This window comes from Stenella coeruleoalba (assembly GCF_951394435.1).
Source record: "Stenella coeruleoalba genome assembly, chromosome: 9".
Lineage (NCBI taxonomy): Eukaryota > Metazoa > Chordata > Mammalia > Artiodactyla > Delphinidae > Stenella > Stenella coeruleoalba.
The window spans coordinates 46,270,592-46,289,631 of record NC_137155.1 but is presented as its reverse complement, the minus strand read 5'-3'; the positions used below and the strand labels follow the sequence as shown (position 1 = coordinate 46,289,631).

Sequence of the window (19,040 nt, the reverse complement as noted above, 5' to 3'; positions counted from 1 at the left end):
TGGTGTAGATACACAGTGGAATATTACTCAGCCATAAAAAATAATGAAATAATGCCATTTGCAGCAATATGGACAGACCTAGACATTATTATACTAAGTGGAGTAAGCCAGAGAAAGATAAATATCATAGTATCACTTATATGTGGAATCTAAAAAATGATACAAATGGATGTAGATACAAAACAAACAGACTGGCATAGAAAACAAACGTACAGTTACCAAAAGGGAAGATGGGGGTGGGAAGAGATATATTAGGAATATGGGATTAACAGACAGAAACTACTATATGTAAAATAGATAAGCAACAGAGATTTACTGAATAGCACAGGGAACTATATTCAATACTTTGTAGTAATATAAAATAGAAAATAATCTGAAGTATATATAATTGAATCACTTTACTGCACACCTGAAACAATTTTTAACTCAACTATACTTCAATTTTTTTAAAAAACCTCAAAGATTTTACTTACAAAAGCCTTTAAATTTTGTTTTATTAATGGTAAATATTAAAATTACTACTTTGATTTCTTTAACAAATAAAGGAACGAGACTTCCAAAAAATTTCTTTGAAAAGTTAGATGTGCAATTTTATATGTCATCAGTGATACTCAGTTCTGTCCCAGACTGTATCTGGACACATATTCAACCCTTAATGTTTCATAATTTTTATTAGAGTTGTTTCTTAAGTCTTGCCGTTACCACTACATGAAACTATGTAAACACATTGACCTGTTTTGTTTTAGTATAGTTTCTATACATTGCTATCAATAAAACATTACATATGGTATCATATAGTAACTTAAATTTGTGCCATTTTAACCAATAATAAGTACAGTGTTAACGTTTAGAAGCCAAACCCCTCGAGTATATCACTTTTACTAGTGAGATCTGCTTTTTTTCCCCAATATTTAACGTTACATGAAGTTACGAGGCATTTTAGATTTAACTTGATTCTCACCTTATATGAGAAAAAGTTATGTTATCAGGATTCGCTTTTGTATCTTCTTGGGCTTTTTGTTTTGTTTTTGTGGTTCTTTCTGGGAGGGCTTGGTCAGGAGCTGGAGAAAAGACAAGAAAGGGTGGACCTATTCTTTCATATAAATACGTTGCCAACCTTTTCCTGCTCATACTTTTTGTTAGCTCTTTGTATAATTTGAGGACTTCATTTCCCCAGTGCAGTATTTTGTAAAATTGAAGAGAAAAATGAATAGTGGAGCATAGGAAAATAACTCAAAGTAGAGAAAATGAACCGAGCAAAGGGGTAACAGTGCCATTCAAGACTGTTGTGAACTTGTGTCACTGTCTAAAAAGGAATTTGGATTCATTTCAATAACTAGGGAAGTACTTAACCATCCAGAACTCACTCATACGACTAAATGAGAGTTCTTGTTAGTACTCCGTTTCTCCAAATAAGAAATAACAAAGAAGTACCCAAAAAAAAGTTGTTAAAAGAAAAAAAAACTTACTTCTCCCACCTGTATATCATTTCCAGAATTAAATCCTTGAAACATTTAACCTCAGGACAGAACACTAATTGAAGGACGGTACTTTGTAGGATGATGATGCCACCCTCCAATAAGTTTTCTTGGATAGATCGTATCTGACGATATCATCAACTGTAATAAAAATTTTAAGTTCTAGGGGCTTACCTGGTGGCACAGTGGTTGGGAATCCACCTGTCAATGCAGGGGACACGGGTTCGAGCCCTGGTCTGGGAGGATCCCACATGCTGCGGAGCAGCTAAGCCCGTGCGCCTCAACTACTGAGCCTGTGCTCTAGAGACTGCGAGCCATAACTACTGAGCCTGCGCCACTGCTGAGGCCTGCGTGCCTGGGGCCCGTGCTCTGCAACGGGAGAAGCCACTGCAACGAGAAGCCCGCGCACCACAATAAAGAGTAGCTCCCGCTCACCACAACTAGAGAAAGCCCGCACACAGCAGCAAAGACCCAATGAAGCCAAAAATAAATAAATAAAATTAAATTTTAAAAAGTCCTAAATGTCTGGCTTGATATAGTAAGAAATTTTTCAGCTGTAAAAGTGATCTCAAAGTTTGGATTTATTTGCTTTTTTATTTTGGAAAATGTATATTGACTGGGATGATTGTGTGTTACTAATGTTTATGGAATATATGGATAGCATGTGTAGCACTAGTATCTGTAGATGGATTACATCATCTTACAGGGTAGTCTTCCAAGAAAATGGCTCTACAGTCGAAACAAATTTTATTACATGAAAACCATTCAGACTTGTACTTGATCCTGCTTCTCATCTTCAAATAATTCTTTTTTATTCCAAACACTTGCATGATACCTTTAGACAATTCATTTTTAGATGCCATGTAGAGAAATCATTATCCTTTAAAACACCTAACAAAAATCCATACATGCAGTTTGTGTCAGGTGGGGTTAATTTTCTCCTTACTGAACTGTGCACAGGAGAAGACATTTTGGGGAAATTTTATAATCCCTCTTTTTGGTGATTCAGTGTAGCATACTGGCTAAGCCTGTAATTACTGGAACCAGATGACATTGGCACTGATATTTGCTGGCTATGCAACCTTGGCAAGATGAGTTAATCTTTCTGTGCCTCAATTTCTCCTTTCGTAAAATGTAAATGCTAATATTATCCTACATAGGATTGCTGTGAGGAATAAGTAGAATACATGTAAAGTACTTAGAGCAGAACTCTTGGTAAATCTTAGTTACTATTATTCATTGGCATCATCATATACGATCTTGCTGGAAAAGCCAAAATGTCATATTATAGTAGTAAGATTTCTTTGAATATGTAAGTTATACTCTTGTCATGTATATATTGGCACGTTGGCAACACTTTTTAGAAAAGGATCAATAGCATCGACTTAGGAAGACAATACCACCGTTATTTCAAATTCCTAGTAATGCAGTTTTTGTCATGTTCGCTGTAATTCTGGTCTTCTTACTGCAAGTGCTTTAACTTGGATACTGTATGAACTATATAGTTTACATAAATTTTTAATGTTTTATAAATCCCACGTGCGATTTTGCTTTTGAGAGTGACATTATTCTCTTAAATTACCAGTTTAAGAGCAACGCTTCAGAGATCTGATTCAAGGAAGACTATCTGATTTCCTTACATTCCAAGGGAATCATCTGTTTCAAGAAGAACAATCATGCAGGCTTCAAGGCTTTCAGCATGAAAGATATCTTGTTCACCATTTTCCGTTAATTTGTTTTGCAGCTTGCAGTTCCCCACAATGATGAGTGGACCCGATTTGCCAGGACGCTCGTGGAGATTCGTGCGAACAGAGCTGACAGCGAGGAGGAAGGCACCGTTGAGTTATCTGCCTAGTGGAAATGAGCCGTCCCCACCTTGACCTTCTAGAGCTCAGCATCTGCAGTCATCAAGTCCGCTTGTATTCAGTGTCCATTCAGTATCAGTATTGCCGTGACCGTTTGGGTGCCATGTTGTGCCAGCTTTGCTCCAAGTATTCCAGATGTATACTGTCCACTGACCTGAAATTCGCCAGAGCATTTCTGTCTTTATATTTCTGTCTCAAAAGTGGGGATGGGGAGGTAGGAGCCTTTTTGCGTTGAGTTGTTGCCTTTTAACTACTTAGTAGCTGTATTTAATAGCTGGAAACCTCTGGTTAAATTTGTGCTTACACGCACTTCTGGCATAGTCCTATTAAATCCATATGAAGCCAGATATGATTAGGTGCAGATGTGGTGTCATGCTATGGTACAGGGCCAAAGACTTGAGATGTGGCGTTTTACACGGTGACTCACATTATGAATGGATTTACTAGAAGAACATTGCTGCTCCTTATTTATTGTGGTGTGCTGCATGGAACATATTTATTTGAAAGCATTAAAATAAACGATCCTAGAGCATGTGCATAATGAGAGGACTGCATTGTCTCTCTGTTGCTGTTGAGGTTACATTAAGTTCCAAATAACAATTACAGTATGCCGGTTCCACTGAGGACATGAAATCTTTAGAGGTTTGTTGCAGTGAATGGAATGAATTTTAATGCCTATTATTTCTAGGTACTTTAACAATATTTCAAATATAGTTGATCATTGATATTTGTCATTCAAGCTAACCCAGTCTGACAAAAGTCTGTGGTTCCTAAATATGACACCAGTATTGCCAATAAAATGTTCCAAACCAGGTCTGCTCTAGTGTGGATAAATCCTTTGCTTGGGAAGTGCCTGATTAAAATTCTGCTGTGGCCAGCGGGTAGGGGAGATACATTAGGGCTATGTTAAAGATTGATAATGAATTTATAGGCAGCCAACCTGGCTGGACTTAAACCAAGACTCTGGTTTTATTTTTATGAAGGAACGTGTGTGCTATTTCTGGAAAGCGTTTTCTTGTCTCCTTCGCCAGAGCCACTCTAACCCAAAGACTATTTCAAGTGTTGGGAATAGGAAGAACAGGTTAAGATGAACAAATACCAACTGTTCCACACATTTCATTATTTTTTAATATATACCAGAAAATTACATTTATTACTGTTGGACTAGGAAATATGTCTAAACAACCTTTATAGGATTTTGTTTTTTCAAAAGGTCATTTCTTGCCTAGAGAGAATGAAAATAAATAGTGGCTGAGTCATGAAAAACATTTGAAGACAGTCTTTGGCTTTTTAGGAAGAGAATTTCCATGGTGCTTTGTTGGTAGGGATTCCTTGAGCTATGAGATTTCTTTTAATTTTGAAATAATGATATGCTTTTCTCTAAGTGCTATACAGTGTGTTAATATTGAAACTCTTTAAAAACATTAAATTTTTAAAGCTAAAATATGAATATCTAAAATACGTTTAAAAGCAACCCAATGAGACAAAAGACCTGTACTCTGAAAACTATAAGACACTGATTAAAGAAATCGAAGATGACCCAAACAGATGGAGAGATATACCATGTTCTTGGATTGGAAGAATCAGCATTGTCAAAATGACTGTGCTGCCCAAGGCAATCTACAGATTCAGTGCGATCCCTATCAAATTACCAATGGCATTTTTCACAGAAATAGAACAAAAAATTTTTTAATTTGCATGGAGACACAAAGGACCCCCTAATAGCCAAAATAATCTTGAGAAAGAAAAACGGATCTGGAGGAATTGGGCTCCCTGACTTCACACTATACTACAAAGCTACAGTCATCAAAACAGTATCGTACTGGCATAAAAACAGAAATATAGATCAGTGGAACAGTATAAAAGCCCAGAAATAAATCCATGCACCTATGGTCAATTAGTATATGACAAAGGAAGCAAGAATATACAATGAAGAAAAGACAGTTTCTTCAATAAGCAGTACTGGGAAAACTGGACACCTACATGTAAAAGAATGAAATTAGAACATTCTCTAACAGCATACACAAAAATAAAGTCAAAGTGGATCAAAGACCTAAATGTGAGGCCAGACACTGTAAAACTCTTAGAGGAAAACATAGGCAGAACACTCTTTGATATAAATTGCAGCAACATCTTTTTGGATGCACCTCCTAAAGTAATGGAAAAAAAACCACAAAAATAAACAAATGGGACCTAATTAAACTTAAAAGCTTCTGCACAGCAAAGGAAACCATAAACCAAATGAAAAGACAGCCTACAGACTAGGAGAAAATAGTTGCAAATGACGTGACTGACAAGGAATTAGTCTCCAGAATTTACAAACAGCTCATGCAGTTCTATGTCAAAAGAACAACCCAATCAAAAAATGGGCAGAAGATCTAAACAGACATTTCTCCAAAGAAGACATACAGATGGTCTAAAAACACACGAGGGACTTCCCTGGTGGTCCAGTGGTAAAGAATCCGCCTTCCAATGCAGGGGATGTGGGTTTGATCCCTGCTCAGGTAACTAAGATCCCACGTGCTGTGGGGCAACTAAGCCTGCACGCCGCAACTACTGAGCCTGTGCGCTCTGGAACCCGCATGCCACAACTAGAGAGAAGCCCAGACACCACAACGAAGAGCCTGCCTGCCTCAATGACAGATCCCACATGCCGCAATGAAGATCCCACGTGCTGTAACTAAGACCCAACGCAGCCAAAAAAAAAAAAAGCAAACAAAAAAACAAATGGCTAATCTTAAAAAAGGAAAAGCACCTGAAAAATGCTCAACATTAATTATTAGAGAAATGCAAATCAAAACTACAGTGAAGTATCACCTCACAGCAGTCAGAATGGCCATCATCAAAAAGTCTACAAACAATAAATGCTGGAAAGGGTGTTGAGAAAAGGGAACCCCCCTACAGTGTTGGTGGGAATGTAAACTGGTACAACCATTATGGAGTACAGTATGGAGGTTCTTTAAAAAACTAAAAATAGAGCTACCATATGATCCGGCAATCCCACACCTGGGCCTATATCCAGAGAAAAACATGGTTCGAAAAGATACCTGCACCCCGATGTTCGTTGCAGTACTATTTACAATAGCCAGGATATGGAAGCAACCTAAATGTCCATCGACGGACATTTAGAGAAATAGAAATAGATAAAGAGAGAAATAAAGAAGATGTGGTACAAATACACAGTGGAATATTACTCAGCCATTAAAAAGAATGAAATAATGCCATTTGCAGCAACATGGATGGACCTAGAGATTGTCATACTGAGTGAAGTCAGACAGAGAAAGACAAATATATCGCTTTTATAGTGGAATCTAAGAAAAAGGTATAAATGAACCTATTTACAAAACAGAAATAGAGTCACAGATGTAGAAAACAAACTTATGGTTACCACAGGGTAAGATAGTGGGAGAGCTAGATTGAGATTGACATAAACACACAACTGTATAAAACAGAGAACTAATAAGGACCTACTGTATAGCACAGGGAACTCTACTCAATACTCTATAATGACCTATATGGAAATAGAATCTAAAAAAGAGTGGATATATGTATAAGTGATTCACTTTGCTGTACACCTGAAACAACATTGTAAATCAACTATACTCCAATTAAAAAAAAAAAGAGCTACCATATCATCCTGCAATCCCCTCCTGGGCATATCTCCAGAGAAAACCATAATCCCAAAAGGTAGATGCACCTCAATGTTCATTGCAGCACTATTTACAGTAGCCAAGACATGGAAGCAACCTAAATGTCCATTCACAGAGGAATGGATAAAGAAGATATGGTACATATATACAATGAAATATTACTCAGCCACAAAAAAATGAAATAATGCCATTTGCAGCAACATGGATGGACCTAGAGATTATCATATTAAGTGAAGTAAGTCAGAGAAAGACAAATATCATATTGTATCTCATATGTGGAATCTAATTTTTTTTAAAATGATACAAATGAATTTATTTACAAAACAGAAACAGACTTATGGTTATTAAAGGGGGAACGTGGTGGGGAAGGGATAAATCAGGAGTGTGGGATGAACAGACACATACTACTACATATAAGAATAGATAACCAACAAGGACCTACTGTACAGCACAGGGAACTCTACTCAATATTCTGGGATAACGTATATGAGAAAAGAATCTAAAAAAGAATGAATATATGTATATGTATAACTGAATCACTTTGCTGTACAGCAGAAACTAATACAACATTGTAAATCAACTATACTCTAGTAAAATTTTTTTAAAAAGCAATCCAATGAAAAGTACTGGGAAAAAAATTTTCTCAAACATATGCTAAAGAACCTTAGAACAAATCAGTAAGCCATGAGCTGTTATAGACCAAAGTCTGAATGATTCAGTGAGTGAGGACTATGAAAAGTGCTAAGGCCAGTCACTTGTAATAGGGCACATGAAGAATTATAAGAGCTTGTATATGGGTATATCCCACCATGGTAGCTAGTCTCCAAGACAGTCTCCCACTTCTTGTGTGGTGTTTCCCCATCATGAACCTGGGATGACCTTGTGTAATGATAGAATATGTGGGAAGTGGTACTACGTGGGGTTCAGGACAAGGTTATATGAAGACATAGCTTCCTTCTGGGTCTCTTGGCACACTCACTCTTAATTCCCCAAGCCATTGTGTAAGAAGGGCAACTACCCTAAGACCTCTAGGCTGTACAAAGGCCTAAGCTCATCACAGAGTGGCCATGTGAATATAGAGAAAGATACCCAGGCAGCCCACAGCCATTCAGGTTCTCCCAGCTGATGTCCCAGATGGAATGTGGTAGCCATGACAATTTGCCTCTAAGATCTCGTTGCAAAGAACATAATTGACTGACAGCTCCAGCTGCTTTGCTCTAAAATACACCAGCATGTTTGACCAATGTCATGCTTGTCAGCCAAGCCTGAGCATACCAGGGATAGTAAGGCAGGCCTGTTCCTGGGAGATGTAAGAGTTCTCCGAGGAGAACTCAAAGGAGTTCTCAAGGACTCCCTGCCAGCATTGCTAAAACTTTCTCGGAACTGTACTTCAGTCTAAGACTAATCTTTGCTTTCCCTTCCCTCCTTTCCTTTCCTCCCTCCCTTCTTTCCCTCTCACCTTCTTCGGGTCAGATTGACACCACTCTCTGATGGCTCTCCCAGCATAACCTGGCTGGGGACATGTGACCTATTAAGAGGTAAAGAGACTAGACACCAAAAGAGTTACAAGAATTAGCACGTGCCATTAGGGGCCAGGATATGGTCTAACTGAGGCAATGTTCCATGTACACCTGAAAAAATGTGCATTCTTTGTATGTTGGGTATGTGGTTCTAAAAATGTCAAATAGATTAAACTGGCTGAGAGTATTGTTTCAATCTTCTATAATCTTACTGTTTTCTATGTATTCTATCAGTGACCAAGAAGGAGATATTAAAATATCCACTTATGGTTTTGAATTTGCCTACTTGTTCTTTAGTTCTCTCCATTTTTATTTTTGCATTTTGAAGCTGTTACTAGGTACATACATATTAAGTTTATTATATCTTCTTAATAAACTGACCCTTTTATTATTATGAAATTTCCCTCTAGTGTTTCATTTCAGCCCGAAGGGCACCCTTTAGCATTTGTTGTAGGGGAGGTCTGCTAGGATAAACTTTCAGCTTTTGCTTATCTGGGAAAGTCTTAATTTCTCCTTTATCTCTGAAGAATAATTTTGTCAGAAGCTAAATTTTTCATTGACAATTTTTTTTTTTCCTCAGCAGTTTGAGTATCTCATCCCACTGCCTTTTGGTCTCTATGTTTCCAGATAAAGTGAGTTGCTTCTTTCTTGTAACTTTTTTTTTTTTTTTGGTGGTACACGGGCCTCTCAGTGTTGTGGCCTCTCTCGTTGCGGAGCACAGGCTCCGGACGCGCAGGCTCAGCGGCCATGGCTCACGGGCCCAGCCACTCCGCGGCATGTGGGATCTTCTCGGGGCATGAACCCGTGTCCCCTGCATTGGCAGGCGGACTCTCAACCACTGCGCCACCAGGGAAGCCCTTTCTTGTAACTTTTAAGATTCCTTCATCAGCTTTGGATTTTTGACAGTTTGATTATGATGTGTTTAGGTGTGGATCTCTGAGTTTTTCCTACTTGGATTTCATGGAATTTCTTGAATGGATAAATTAATGTTTTTCATCAAATTTGGGAAAATTTTAGCCATTATTTCTTCAAGCATTCTTTTTACTCTTTCTCTGTCTCCTCCTTCTAGAACTTCCATTGTGTGTATGTTGGCATGCATGATGGTGTCCCACAGGTCTCTTAAATTTTCTTTTTTCTTTTTGTTTTTTGGACTGCATACTTTCAATTGATTCTTCATGTTTTCTTCTGCCTATTCAAATCTGCTATTGAGCTCCCTATTGAAATTTTCATTTCATTTACTGTGCTTTTTGACTCCAAATGTCTACATGGCTTCTTTTTATAGTATCTATCTATTGATATTTTCTATTTTGTGAGACATCATTTTCATACTTTCGTTCTTTTTTTAAAAATTTTTAATTTATTTTTATTATTATTTTTTAAATATTTATTTATTTGGCATCGGGTCTTAGTTGTGGCACATGGGATCTTCACTGCGGCATGCGAGATCTTTCGTTGTGGTGCACGGGCTTCTCTCTAGTTGTGGCGCACAGGCTCCAGAGCATGCGGGCTCAGTAGTTGCGGCATGTAGGCTTAGTTGCCCCGCAGCATGTGGGATCTTAGTTCCCCAACCACGGATCGAACCCACGTCCCCTGCATTGGAAAGAGGATTCTTAACCACTGGACGACCAGGGAAGTCCCCTCCTTTCATTCTTTAGACATGGTTTCCTTTAATTCATTGAGTATATTTATAATAGCTGATTTAAAGTCTTTGTCTAGAAAAATCCAATATCTGGGCTTTCTCAGGCAGTTTCTATTGACTTTTTTCCATTGTATATGCCATACTTTGTTATTTTTTTGCATGTGTACTTTTTTGTTGTTGAAAACTTAATATTGTAATATATCCAGTAATTATAATACTGTAATGTGCAACTCTGGAAATCAGATTTTTTCCCTCCACAGGATTTGTTGTTGTTGCTGCTTATTGTAATTGTTGTTTATTTACCAAATTTTCTGAACTAATTCTGTGCAGTCTGTATTCTGTGTACGTGCAGCCTCTGAAGTCTCTGTTAATTTAATGTTTAGCTAATGACTGGCTCCTTACATGCCTGGAGCCAAAAAACTCTTCTAGTCTATGGCAAAGGACTCTGTATGTCTCTCTGTTGAGGTGCATCGTCACCTATCAGCCAGGCAGTTTACAATTCTGCATTGGCCTTCACTTCCGGTTTCTACAGAGCCTCAATGACAACAGGAGGTGAGATCTTAGGGCCTTCTTAGGACTTTCCTGAGCATGTGCACAGTTCTGAGTATGTGTGTGTGTGTGTTCGTCCAGATTCCCAGGGGTATGTCAGAGCTATTCATAGCCCTCAAAGATCTCATTCCCTAGCCTGTCCTCTCAAGTTTTTTGTTAGTCTGTTGATTATCTTAACTGTTATTTATTACCTCAGCCAGCAGCAACTAGGATATCAGCCTGTGAATGTTTTGGACAAATACCCCCGCATCAGGAAGCAGCCTTAGTACTACACCAGTTCCAAGTTAGGTGCAATAAAGACATGTATTTTGTCTACCAGGGAGGAACCAGACAGGTCAGAACAAATAATTAGAATCCTTTGTGAATGAAGTACTTTCTGCTTCCTGTCGTACTGGGAATGTGAGCTGTTATTTTCAGAGCTGCTGCTGGACTACAGAGGGGGGATGGGACTAGAGTAAGTTAAAATGACACAAAGTTCATGATTCTTTCAGAGAATCTGGGTTGTTCTTCAGTCAGTGTTCCCTTAGTTGATGCAAGTCTTTGGTTAATTTCCAGAGTTCAAGAACAAGAGTTGATTTTGACTTTCAGCCCGTTTTTTATTGCTTTTATGGAAGGGCAGAATTTGGAGTTTTTTAGTTTGCCATTTTGGCTGATGTCATTCCCACCCTTTTATTTTTAATCTTTTTAAGTCTATATATTTGAAGTGTGTTTCTTGTAAACAGCTTAAAGTTGGGTCTTTCTTTTTTTTTTTTCCTAAATACAGTCTAATAGTCTCTGCCTTTTAATTGGAGGATTTAGTCCACGTACAATTAATGTAATTTTTGGCATGGTTAATTTTTTATTTTGTATTAGTAATTGTTTTTTATTATTTTTTTTTTTAGTAAATGTTTTTTATTGATCCCATTCATTCTTTGTTCTTCTATTCTTCCCCTCTGCCTTCTTTTTGATGGTCCAAATAATTCTTAGTATTGCATTACAGTTCATCTATTGACCTTTATTCTTTTTAGTGGTTTCACAAGAATGCAGTATGCATGTTTAACTACTAACAGACTACCTTCAAATGATGTAACAGAATAATACATTTACCTTCTCTCTGTCCTTTGTTCCTGTGTTGTCATGTATTTTCTTCTGTATTTTCTATAAATCCCACAATACACTATTATTTTTGCTTCAGTGAATAGTGTTTTATGAATTAAAAGTATTTATAAAATAAAGATAATTCTAAAAGGTTTTAAAAACTACTTACTTTCACATTTTTCTTTTCTGGTTCTCTTCATTTCTTTCTGGAGATCTGGGCTTTCCATTTCATGTTATCTCTCTTCAACCAATGAAATTCTTTTGGCATATCCAGTAGTAAGATTCTGCAAGAGAATAATTTCAGTTTTTGTGTGTCTAAATATGTCTTTATTTTGCCTTTGTTTATGAAGGTTTTTTTTTTTTTGGATATAGAATTCCAATTTGACAGTGCTTTCTTCATTAAGAATGTTTTCTAAAATCTTGACTCATCTAAAATATTTTTGCCTAATCCAAGGCAAAAATAGAACTTTTTGACAGATAAGATAAAGATTTTCTCTTATGTTTTCTTATGAAATATTTATAGTTTAAACTCATATTTATGTGTATGATGCATCTTTAATTAATTTTGTGTATGCTGTGGTTGTGGGCTAAGGTTAATTTTTATGTATATGCATAGTTAATTTTCCAGCAACATTTGTAGAAAAGACTATTATTTCCCCATTTTTTAAATACTTAAAATGTTATTTTCAGATACTGTTGGTACTATATAGAAATACAGTGGATTTTTATATACTGACTTCGTATCTTGTGGTGTTGCTAAATTCATTTACTACTTCTAATTAATGTTATGTAGATTTCTTAAAATTTTCTTCATATGCGGTTGAATACTGTTCTACTTCTTTTTCCCCAGTGTATTTATTTATTTATTTATTTATTTCTTATCATGTTGCACTGCCTAGGGCATTGAATCATTCACGTAAAGTATCATATTAGCTATAGCTTTTTTTTTTTGTAGATGCCCTTTATCAGATTACATTTCTTTTTATTTCTGGCTTGTGAGTTTTTTTTTTTTAAATGGGTGTTGAATTTTTCCAAATTCTTTTTCTGAATCTAATTTAAATCATGATTTTCCTTTTTAATCAGTATAGTATATATTTTTTTAGTGTTATACCTAACTTATATTCTGGTGATGAACCCTATTTGGTCATAAGGGATTGTCCCTTTTATGTGCATCTAGGCTTGGATTTTTCTTTGGGACAAGAGTTTTTAACTAAGAATTTGATTATTGAAATAGTAACAGTATCTCTTTTTCAGTGACTTTGCTAGTATATATCTTTCAAGAAATCTATTTCATCTATGTAGTTTAATTTATTGGCATAAATTTGTTCATAGCATTCCCTTTTAATCACATTAGTTATTTTTGTTGTTATTTTGTTTTTGTCTTTTTCTGATCAGTCTTATTAGTGGTTTCTAAATTTGGGGATTTTTTTAAAGAAACATTTTCATCTTACTGTTTTTTTCTGTTGTTTTCCTGTCTTCTATCTCATTGATTTCTGCTTTTTATTATCTTCTGCATCTTTGGGGTTTAATTTGCTCTTCTTTTTCTTGCTTTAAGGTGGAAAATGAGATAATTGTTTGAGACCTCTCATCTTTTCTAATGTAAGCACTTAATAGTATATATTTCCCTCTAAGCACTGTTTTAAATGCATTGTAAAATATTTTTTTCATTGTAAAATTTTTGATATGTTATATTCTTTTCATTTAGTTTAAAATATTTCCTAATTATCCTCGTGATTTCTTCGTAGACTCAAGTGTTGTTTGGAACTATATATTTTTCAGATATATGGGGAATTTCCAAGTATCTTTTTTTTTAATTAATTAATTTTTATTTTGAGCTGCGATGAGTCTTTGTTGCTGTGTGCGGGCTCTTCTCTAGTTGCAGCAAACGGGGGCTACTCTTCGTTGTGGTGCACAGGCTTCTCATTGCGGTGGCTTCTCTTGTTGCAGAGCACAGGCTCTAGGCGTGCGGGCTTCAGTAGTTGTGGCACGCGGGCTTCAGTAGTTGTGGCTCGTGGGCTCTAGAGCACAGGCTCAGTAGTTGTGGCGCACAGGCTTAGTTGCTCCGCGACATGTGGGATCTTCCCGGACCAGGGATCAAACCCGTGTCCCCTGCATTGGCAAGTGGATTCTTAACCACTGCGCCACCAGGGAAGCCCCTCCAAGTATCTTTTAGTTATTCCTTTCCAGTTTGATTCTGTCATGGCCAGAGAAGGTTATGTGTGTGATTTCAATCCTCTTAAGTTTATTGAAACTTGTTTTATGGCCCAGATTATAGTTAATCTTGGTAAAATTTATCGTGTACTTAAGAAGAATGTGTATTCTGCTGATGTTGAGTGGAGTGTTCTATAAATATGAATAAGGTCAATTATTTGATAAATTTGTTCAGGTTTTCTATATACTGTAGATTTTCTACCTGTTATATCAAGAGGAGTGTATTGAAATTTGGAAGTAAAATTGTGTTTCTTCTATTCTTTAATTTTGTTAGTTTTTGTTTCATGTATCTGAAGCACTGTTATTAGGTACATATACATTTAGGATTTTGTGTCTCTGTGATAAATTGACATCTTTATCGGTATGAAATATTCTTCTTTATCCCTACTACTAGTTCTCTTTCTAAAATATACTTTGGCTGATATCAACATAGCATACTCTAGCTTTTTTGAAATCTGTGATTACATGACATATCTTTTTCTGTCAAGTTACTTCCCATCTATCTGTGTTTTTATATTTAAAGTGAGTTTCTTTAGATAGCATATAGGTGGGCCTTGCTTTTTTTCCCCCTCAAATCTGATCTCTACCTTTTAATTGGAGTGATTAGGCCATTTGCAGTTAATGTAATTATGAATATGGTTAGGTTTAAATCTACCATCTTGCTCTTTTTTATTTACTCCATCTGTTTTTTTATTTATTTTTTCCTCTTTTCCTGTCTTCTTTCGGATTTTTCTTTTTTTAAGGTTTCCACTAATGTCTTAGTAACTAAATCTGTTTGGTTTTCATCTTCTAGTGTGCTCTGGGGTTTATAACATACATCTTTTACTTACTACACTTTACCTTCAGATAATAGTATACTACTTCATGTATAGTAGTAGTAGAACTTTTTGACAGTGTATTTTCATTTTCCTTTCTTCTTTTTACATTTTACTTCTTTGTACATTTTACTGCTATGTATGCTATAAACTCACAATACATCATTATTGATTTTGCTTTAAAGACTTAATTATCTTTTAAAGGAATTAAAAATTAAAAAGTTAATTATCCATTTATTTTCAATTCTGGAACTCTACATTTATTTGTATAGATCTAAATTTCCATCTGATATCACTTTGGTTCTGCCTGATGACCTATCATTAACATCTCCTTTAGTGCAATTCTAGCTGCCCGGTGAATTCTCTTACTTGTTATCTACCTTATTTTGCCTTTGTTTTCAAAAGACATTTTCACTGGGTGTAGATTTATTGGTTGGCCTTGTTTTTTAAATACCTTAAAGATGTTACTCTGGCTTTCTGTCTTAAATAGTTCCCAAGTAGAAATCTTCTCTTATTATCATCCTTCCTTGTAGGTTATGGGATGTTTTCCTCTGGCAACTTTTAAGATTTTCTATTTATCATTTGTTTTCACCATCTTCATCATGATATACATTTCTGTTGGTTGATTTTTTCACTTTTTTATGGTTTATATTTTCCTTATTATGATAGGTGAGTTTTTAATTAAATTTGTTATAGTGGGTTGTGGGCTTTTTTTGTTATATTGTTTGAATTAGTATCAAATTGTGTTCTGACAAGCAGTTAAATTACTTGGAATCAGATCTTTGTGAGGTCTGCTTTTAAGCTTTGTTAAGGGCAGAGCCGCCTTCATCGTAGTTCTTATTTAGTGCTATTCATAATATGACATTTTTCTGTGGATTCTACCTGATGTTCTGTGTATTATGGAGGAATTTCTACTCCTGCTGGTGGGAACACAAACTCTTTCTTCTCTGTGAACTCCAGAATTTTTCTGCTTCTTCCTTTCCAGTGGTTCTTTCCCAAGTTTGCTATCGTTTCCTCCCACAAATGCACAGATCAGTACTCAAAGATTGGGGAACTCTCTGCAAAACTCCAGAGCTCTCAGAGCAGCTCCCTCCTGTTTGGTAGTTTGTCTTAAAATTCTAGCTATCTTGGCCCCCCGATTTCTGAGCTCCAGCTTTTCAATTCGGGGAGACGGCCGGGCCCTGTCTTGGTTCCCCTTCTCTGCACAGTGTCTGGAACCTGCGCCCAGGCAGTAAGCTGGTGCAATGGTAGGTCTCATCTTGTGTGTTTCCTTTCCCACCCCAGAGTTCACAGTCCTATTTTGCCTCATATTTAACGTTTTAAAACTACTGTGTCATATGTTTCACCCAGTTTTCTAGTTTTCCCTACTATTCCATCATGGCCAGAAGCAGAAATCTCCCAAAGGTATAATTTTTAAGGTAGAAAAAAGTAAACTAGAGTTTACTGTCTATAGAGGTTAAAGCATTTATTTAATAATTACTTCAGGGCCCTGAAAATAATGATTATTTTGAAAGTTATTGTTAGACAGCTTTGATAAAAGATAGTGGTTATCCTTTATAACCAACTCATGTCAAATGCCATTATAATTTGTAATAACTTAGCCAGATATGTGTGGTGTTAGAAGGGTTAGTTATTAAGCCAATCAAGACACTTTCTAAATGGAGTAAAAGGAAAAAATGCCACACTTAATTTCAAGTCCCAGAAAAGGACAGAAATGATGGTTTCTCTACTTTCACTCTCAGACAAACTATTTAAAAAAAAGAAAGAAGTCACTTACTTTATAAGTAGTGGTCACAGGTAACTTGAAGTTCTAGGTCAAGTGTGAACTGCTTCTTTAGTTCAGAAGGTGATGCATACACTGCATAGTGAGGCTGGACAAAGGCTGAGACCGAAAGTGTGGAGAAATCTCTGCTTTCACTGTAATAAAATTCAACAAACATGGGCAATCGCTTCACTTCTGTCTTCAGAAGAAAAAAGAATGCCTGTTTCAATTTCCGCTATCCCCAATCTTTCTTATTTCTTATGTTACTCTAACAGAGTGTAAGCTTTTTATAACACTGGAGCTGGCCCAAATGAAGAGGTCATCAGAAAAAAAGCAGCCTCTTACATGGAGTGGCTAATTCTCCATAAATTCTCAAACTGATAAAGCATATCTGTATACTTAGAACTTACATAGGTAAATTCTGCTTCAAAACAGAAATTCACATTTTGAAATATATCAGTCTTTTGAAAAAGGAATATGACATTTTAATACACATATACATATATATACACACACATGTATATGTATTTATGTTTTTATATATATGTATTTATATGTGTATGTGTATATTTTATATATATATATATATATTTTTTATCCCTTTTGTCCAGGAGAAAAAATGCTATAAATTTTTGGTGTGGGTTAGTCAGTAATTTGCTTTCATTTATTTAAGAATGGGTGAGGGGGCAGCAAAACGCAGTGGTAGATATCCGCCTTTAACTTTAGGGATAACAGGTAACTTGTTGGGAATAGAGTAAGGCTTTTCCACCATTAGGCGTGATGGAGATTTTATGTCCAAAAGTAATTCCAGCAAATCCCACATTCTGTAAACTGTCTCCATTCCCTCCAGACACACTTTGAAGCCAAGTACCCATAGATATTTACTTTTAAGTTGGTTTTCCATTATTTCCAACTTTTGTTGAAGAACGTCATTTTCTAATTATAGTAGAGATTTTTAAGATGGTCCAATTCAGTTCACGTCATATCACATTGCACTGTAACAGTTTGTAAATTTATCTCTGCTTTTTCCACGTTACCTTCCAATTTTAAACCGGTGGGGCAAATACTTCAAGTTTACCTTAATTCTCTCTTTACTGACTTTAAAAGGCTGTAAAATAGTTTAAGATGAACCTCAAAAGGCTTGTCAGGATTCACCAGGTCCTCAGGCTGTGGAATTCTCTGATAGCAAATGCACTTACAATGGTAAATAATCTGAGATCACCCTTCCCTTCTACTCTAAGCTAGGAATGATACATCTGATACTGAGAACCAGGGGACAATAAGAAATTCTGGGCATAGACTATCATAAAAACTTCCTGTACTGAGTTTTGTTGAGAAATCCTCATATGGAACAGGGCTTGGGGGGCCATCAGACCTGGATTCAAATCTTAGCATTCTTATTTGCTAGCTGAGACCACGAGCAAGATACTTAACGTCTCTTGAGTCTTGGTTTCCTCATTTGTGACACAGGGAAAAGAATAGTACCTACTTCAAGGGACGTGTGAAGGATTTAATGAGAGCATGCCTGGCATGTAATACTCATATTTAGTGAGTTCTTCCTGGCCAAAGAACTCCGGGGCGGGGCGGGGGGCACAGGATTACTTGTCCCCTTCTCATTTGAAAGCAGCCCAATAAGACACCAGAGCAAGAGCTTGGCTAAGTAGCAAAGGATGGGGGAGGGGGTGATGGGAAGTAAGGAGCATGTTATAATCAGTCTTCTTTCATTAAGTTGTGTTTCCCTTTCTCCATTCTGTAGGACAGACAGATAGCATATACAGCGTGCTTGCCCAAGTCTGCTCCGAGAGCTTAGTCCATTTTTAAATCCCCTTAAGAACTGCTCACAGCAAAATCAAGCATCTTCCAAAGGGGCAGGAGCCCTGTCCAATGGAATCAACTCAGCAGTGGGCACCGGAGCCCTGGTGGCCAGACCAGTGTGCAAGGGGTGTGTCTGGGCCCTCGAAGGAGCAAACCTCAGACAGGCACAATTAGTGTGTCTTCTTAACTCTCCTTCTAAAGTTATTCGAGGGGACTGTGGTTTTGCCTTGAGCTAACCCCCCTTAACAGCCGGGAATCTAAAAACAAACAACATTATTTTATTAGGTTACCCCAGCAGATGAAAGCAGAGTGTTCCATTTGGACTTTTCGGAGTCAATTAATGCATTAGCTAAAAACAAACCCTTCCGAAAGAGAGTTCCCGTTGTCCTCGGCAGCTTCTAAAGGGAAGTGCGCCACGGTGCTCCTAAGGACACAAATGTCAAGACAGCGAAGAACAGAGAATGAGTTCTAAATAATTAACACTTATTGATAAAAACTGTTTTTTAATGATATAGCTCAACCCTAATGTAACAATAATCTCAAAGGATATGATTTTTTAACTCTTTATTTTTAACCATGACCAGGAAATTTAAATATCATATAGTTTATATGAAAGTTCCTGACTCAAAGTAACCAACTAATTAAGACCAATTTAAATA

General features: G+C 36.5%; 1 protein-coding gene and 1 long non-coding RNA gene across 5 annotated transcripts in view; one reads left to right on the top strand and one right to left on the bottom strand.

Moving 5' to 3' along the window:
* The window catches only part of DYNC1I1 (dynein cytoplasmic 1 intermediate chain 1), a 340,153-nt gene extending 332,978 nt beyond the window's left edge, over positions 1-7,175 (top strand). For all 4 annotated transcript variants that reach the window (XM_079932590.1, XM_079932587.1, XM_079932589.1 and 1 more), the window contains one exon: positions 3,223-7,175. In XM_079932590.1, coding sequence (XP_079788716.1) covers positions 3,223-3,333 — 111 coding nt within the window. In that variant the 3' untranslated portion in view covers positions 3,334-7,175. The remainder of the gene's footprint in view (positions 1-3,222) is intronic.
* LOC307192088 lies at positions 1,775-17,017 on the bottom strand. The gene is made up of 3 exons (XR_013829961.1): positions 16,582-17,017; positions 11,948-12,062; positions 1,775-1,865 (listed from the first exon to the last, which is right to left on the bottom strand). It is a non-coding gene; the product is annotated as an uncharacterized lncRNA (long non-coding RNA).
* Positions 17,018-19,040: the final 2,023 nt, after the last annotated feature.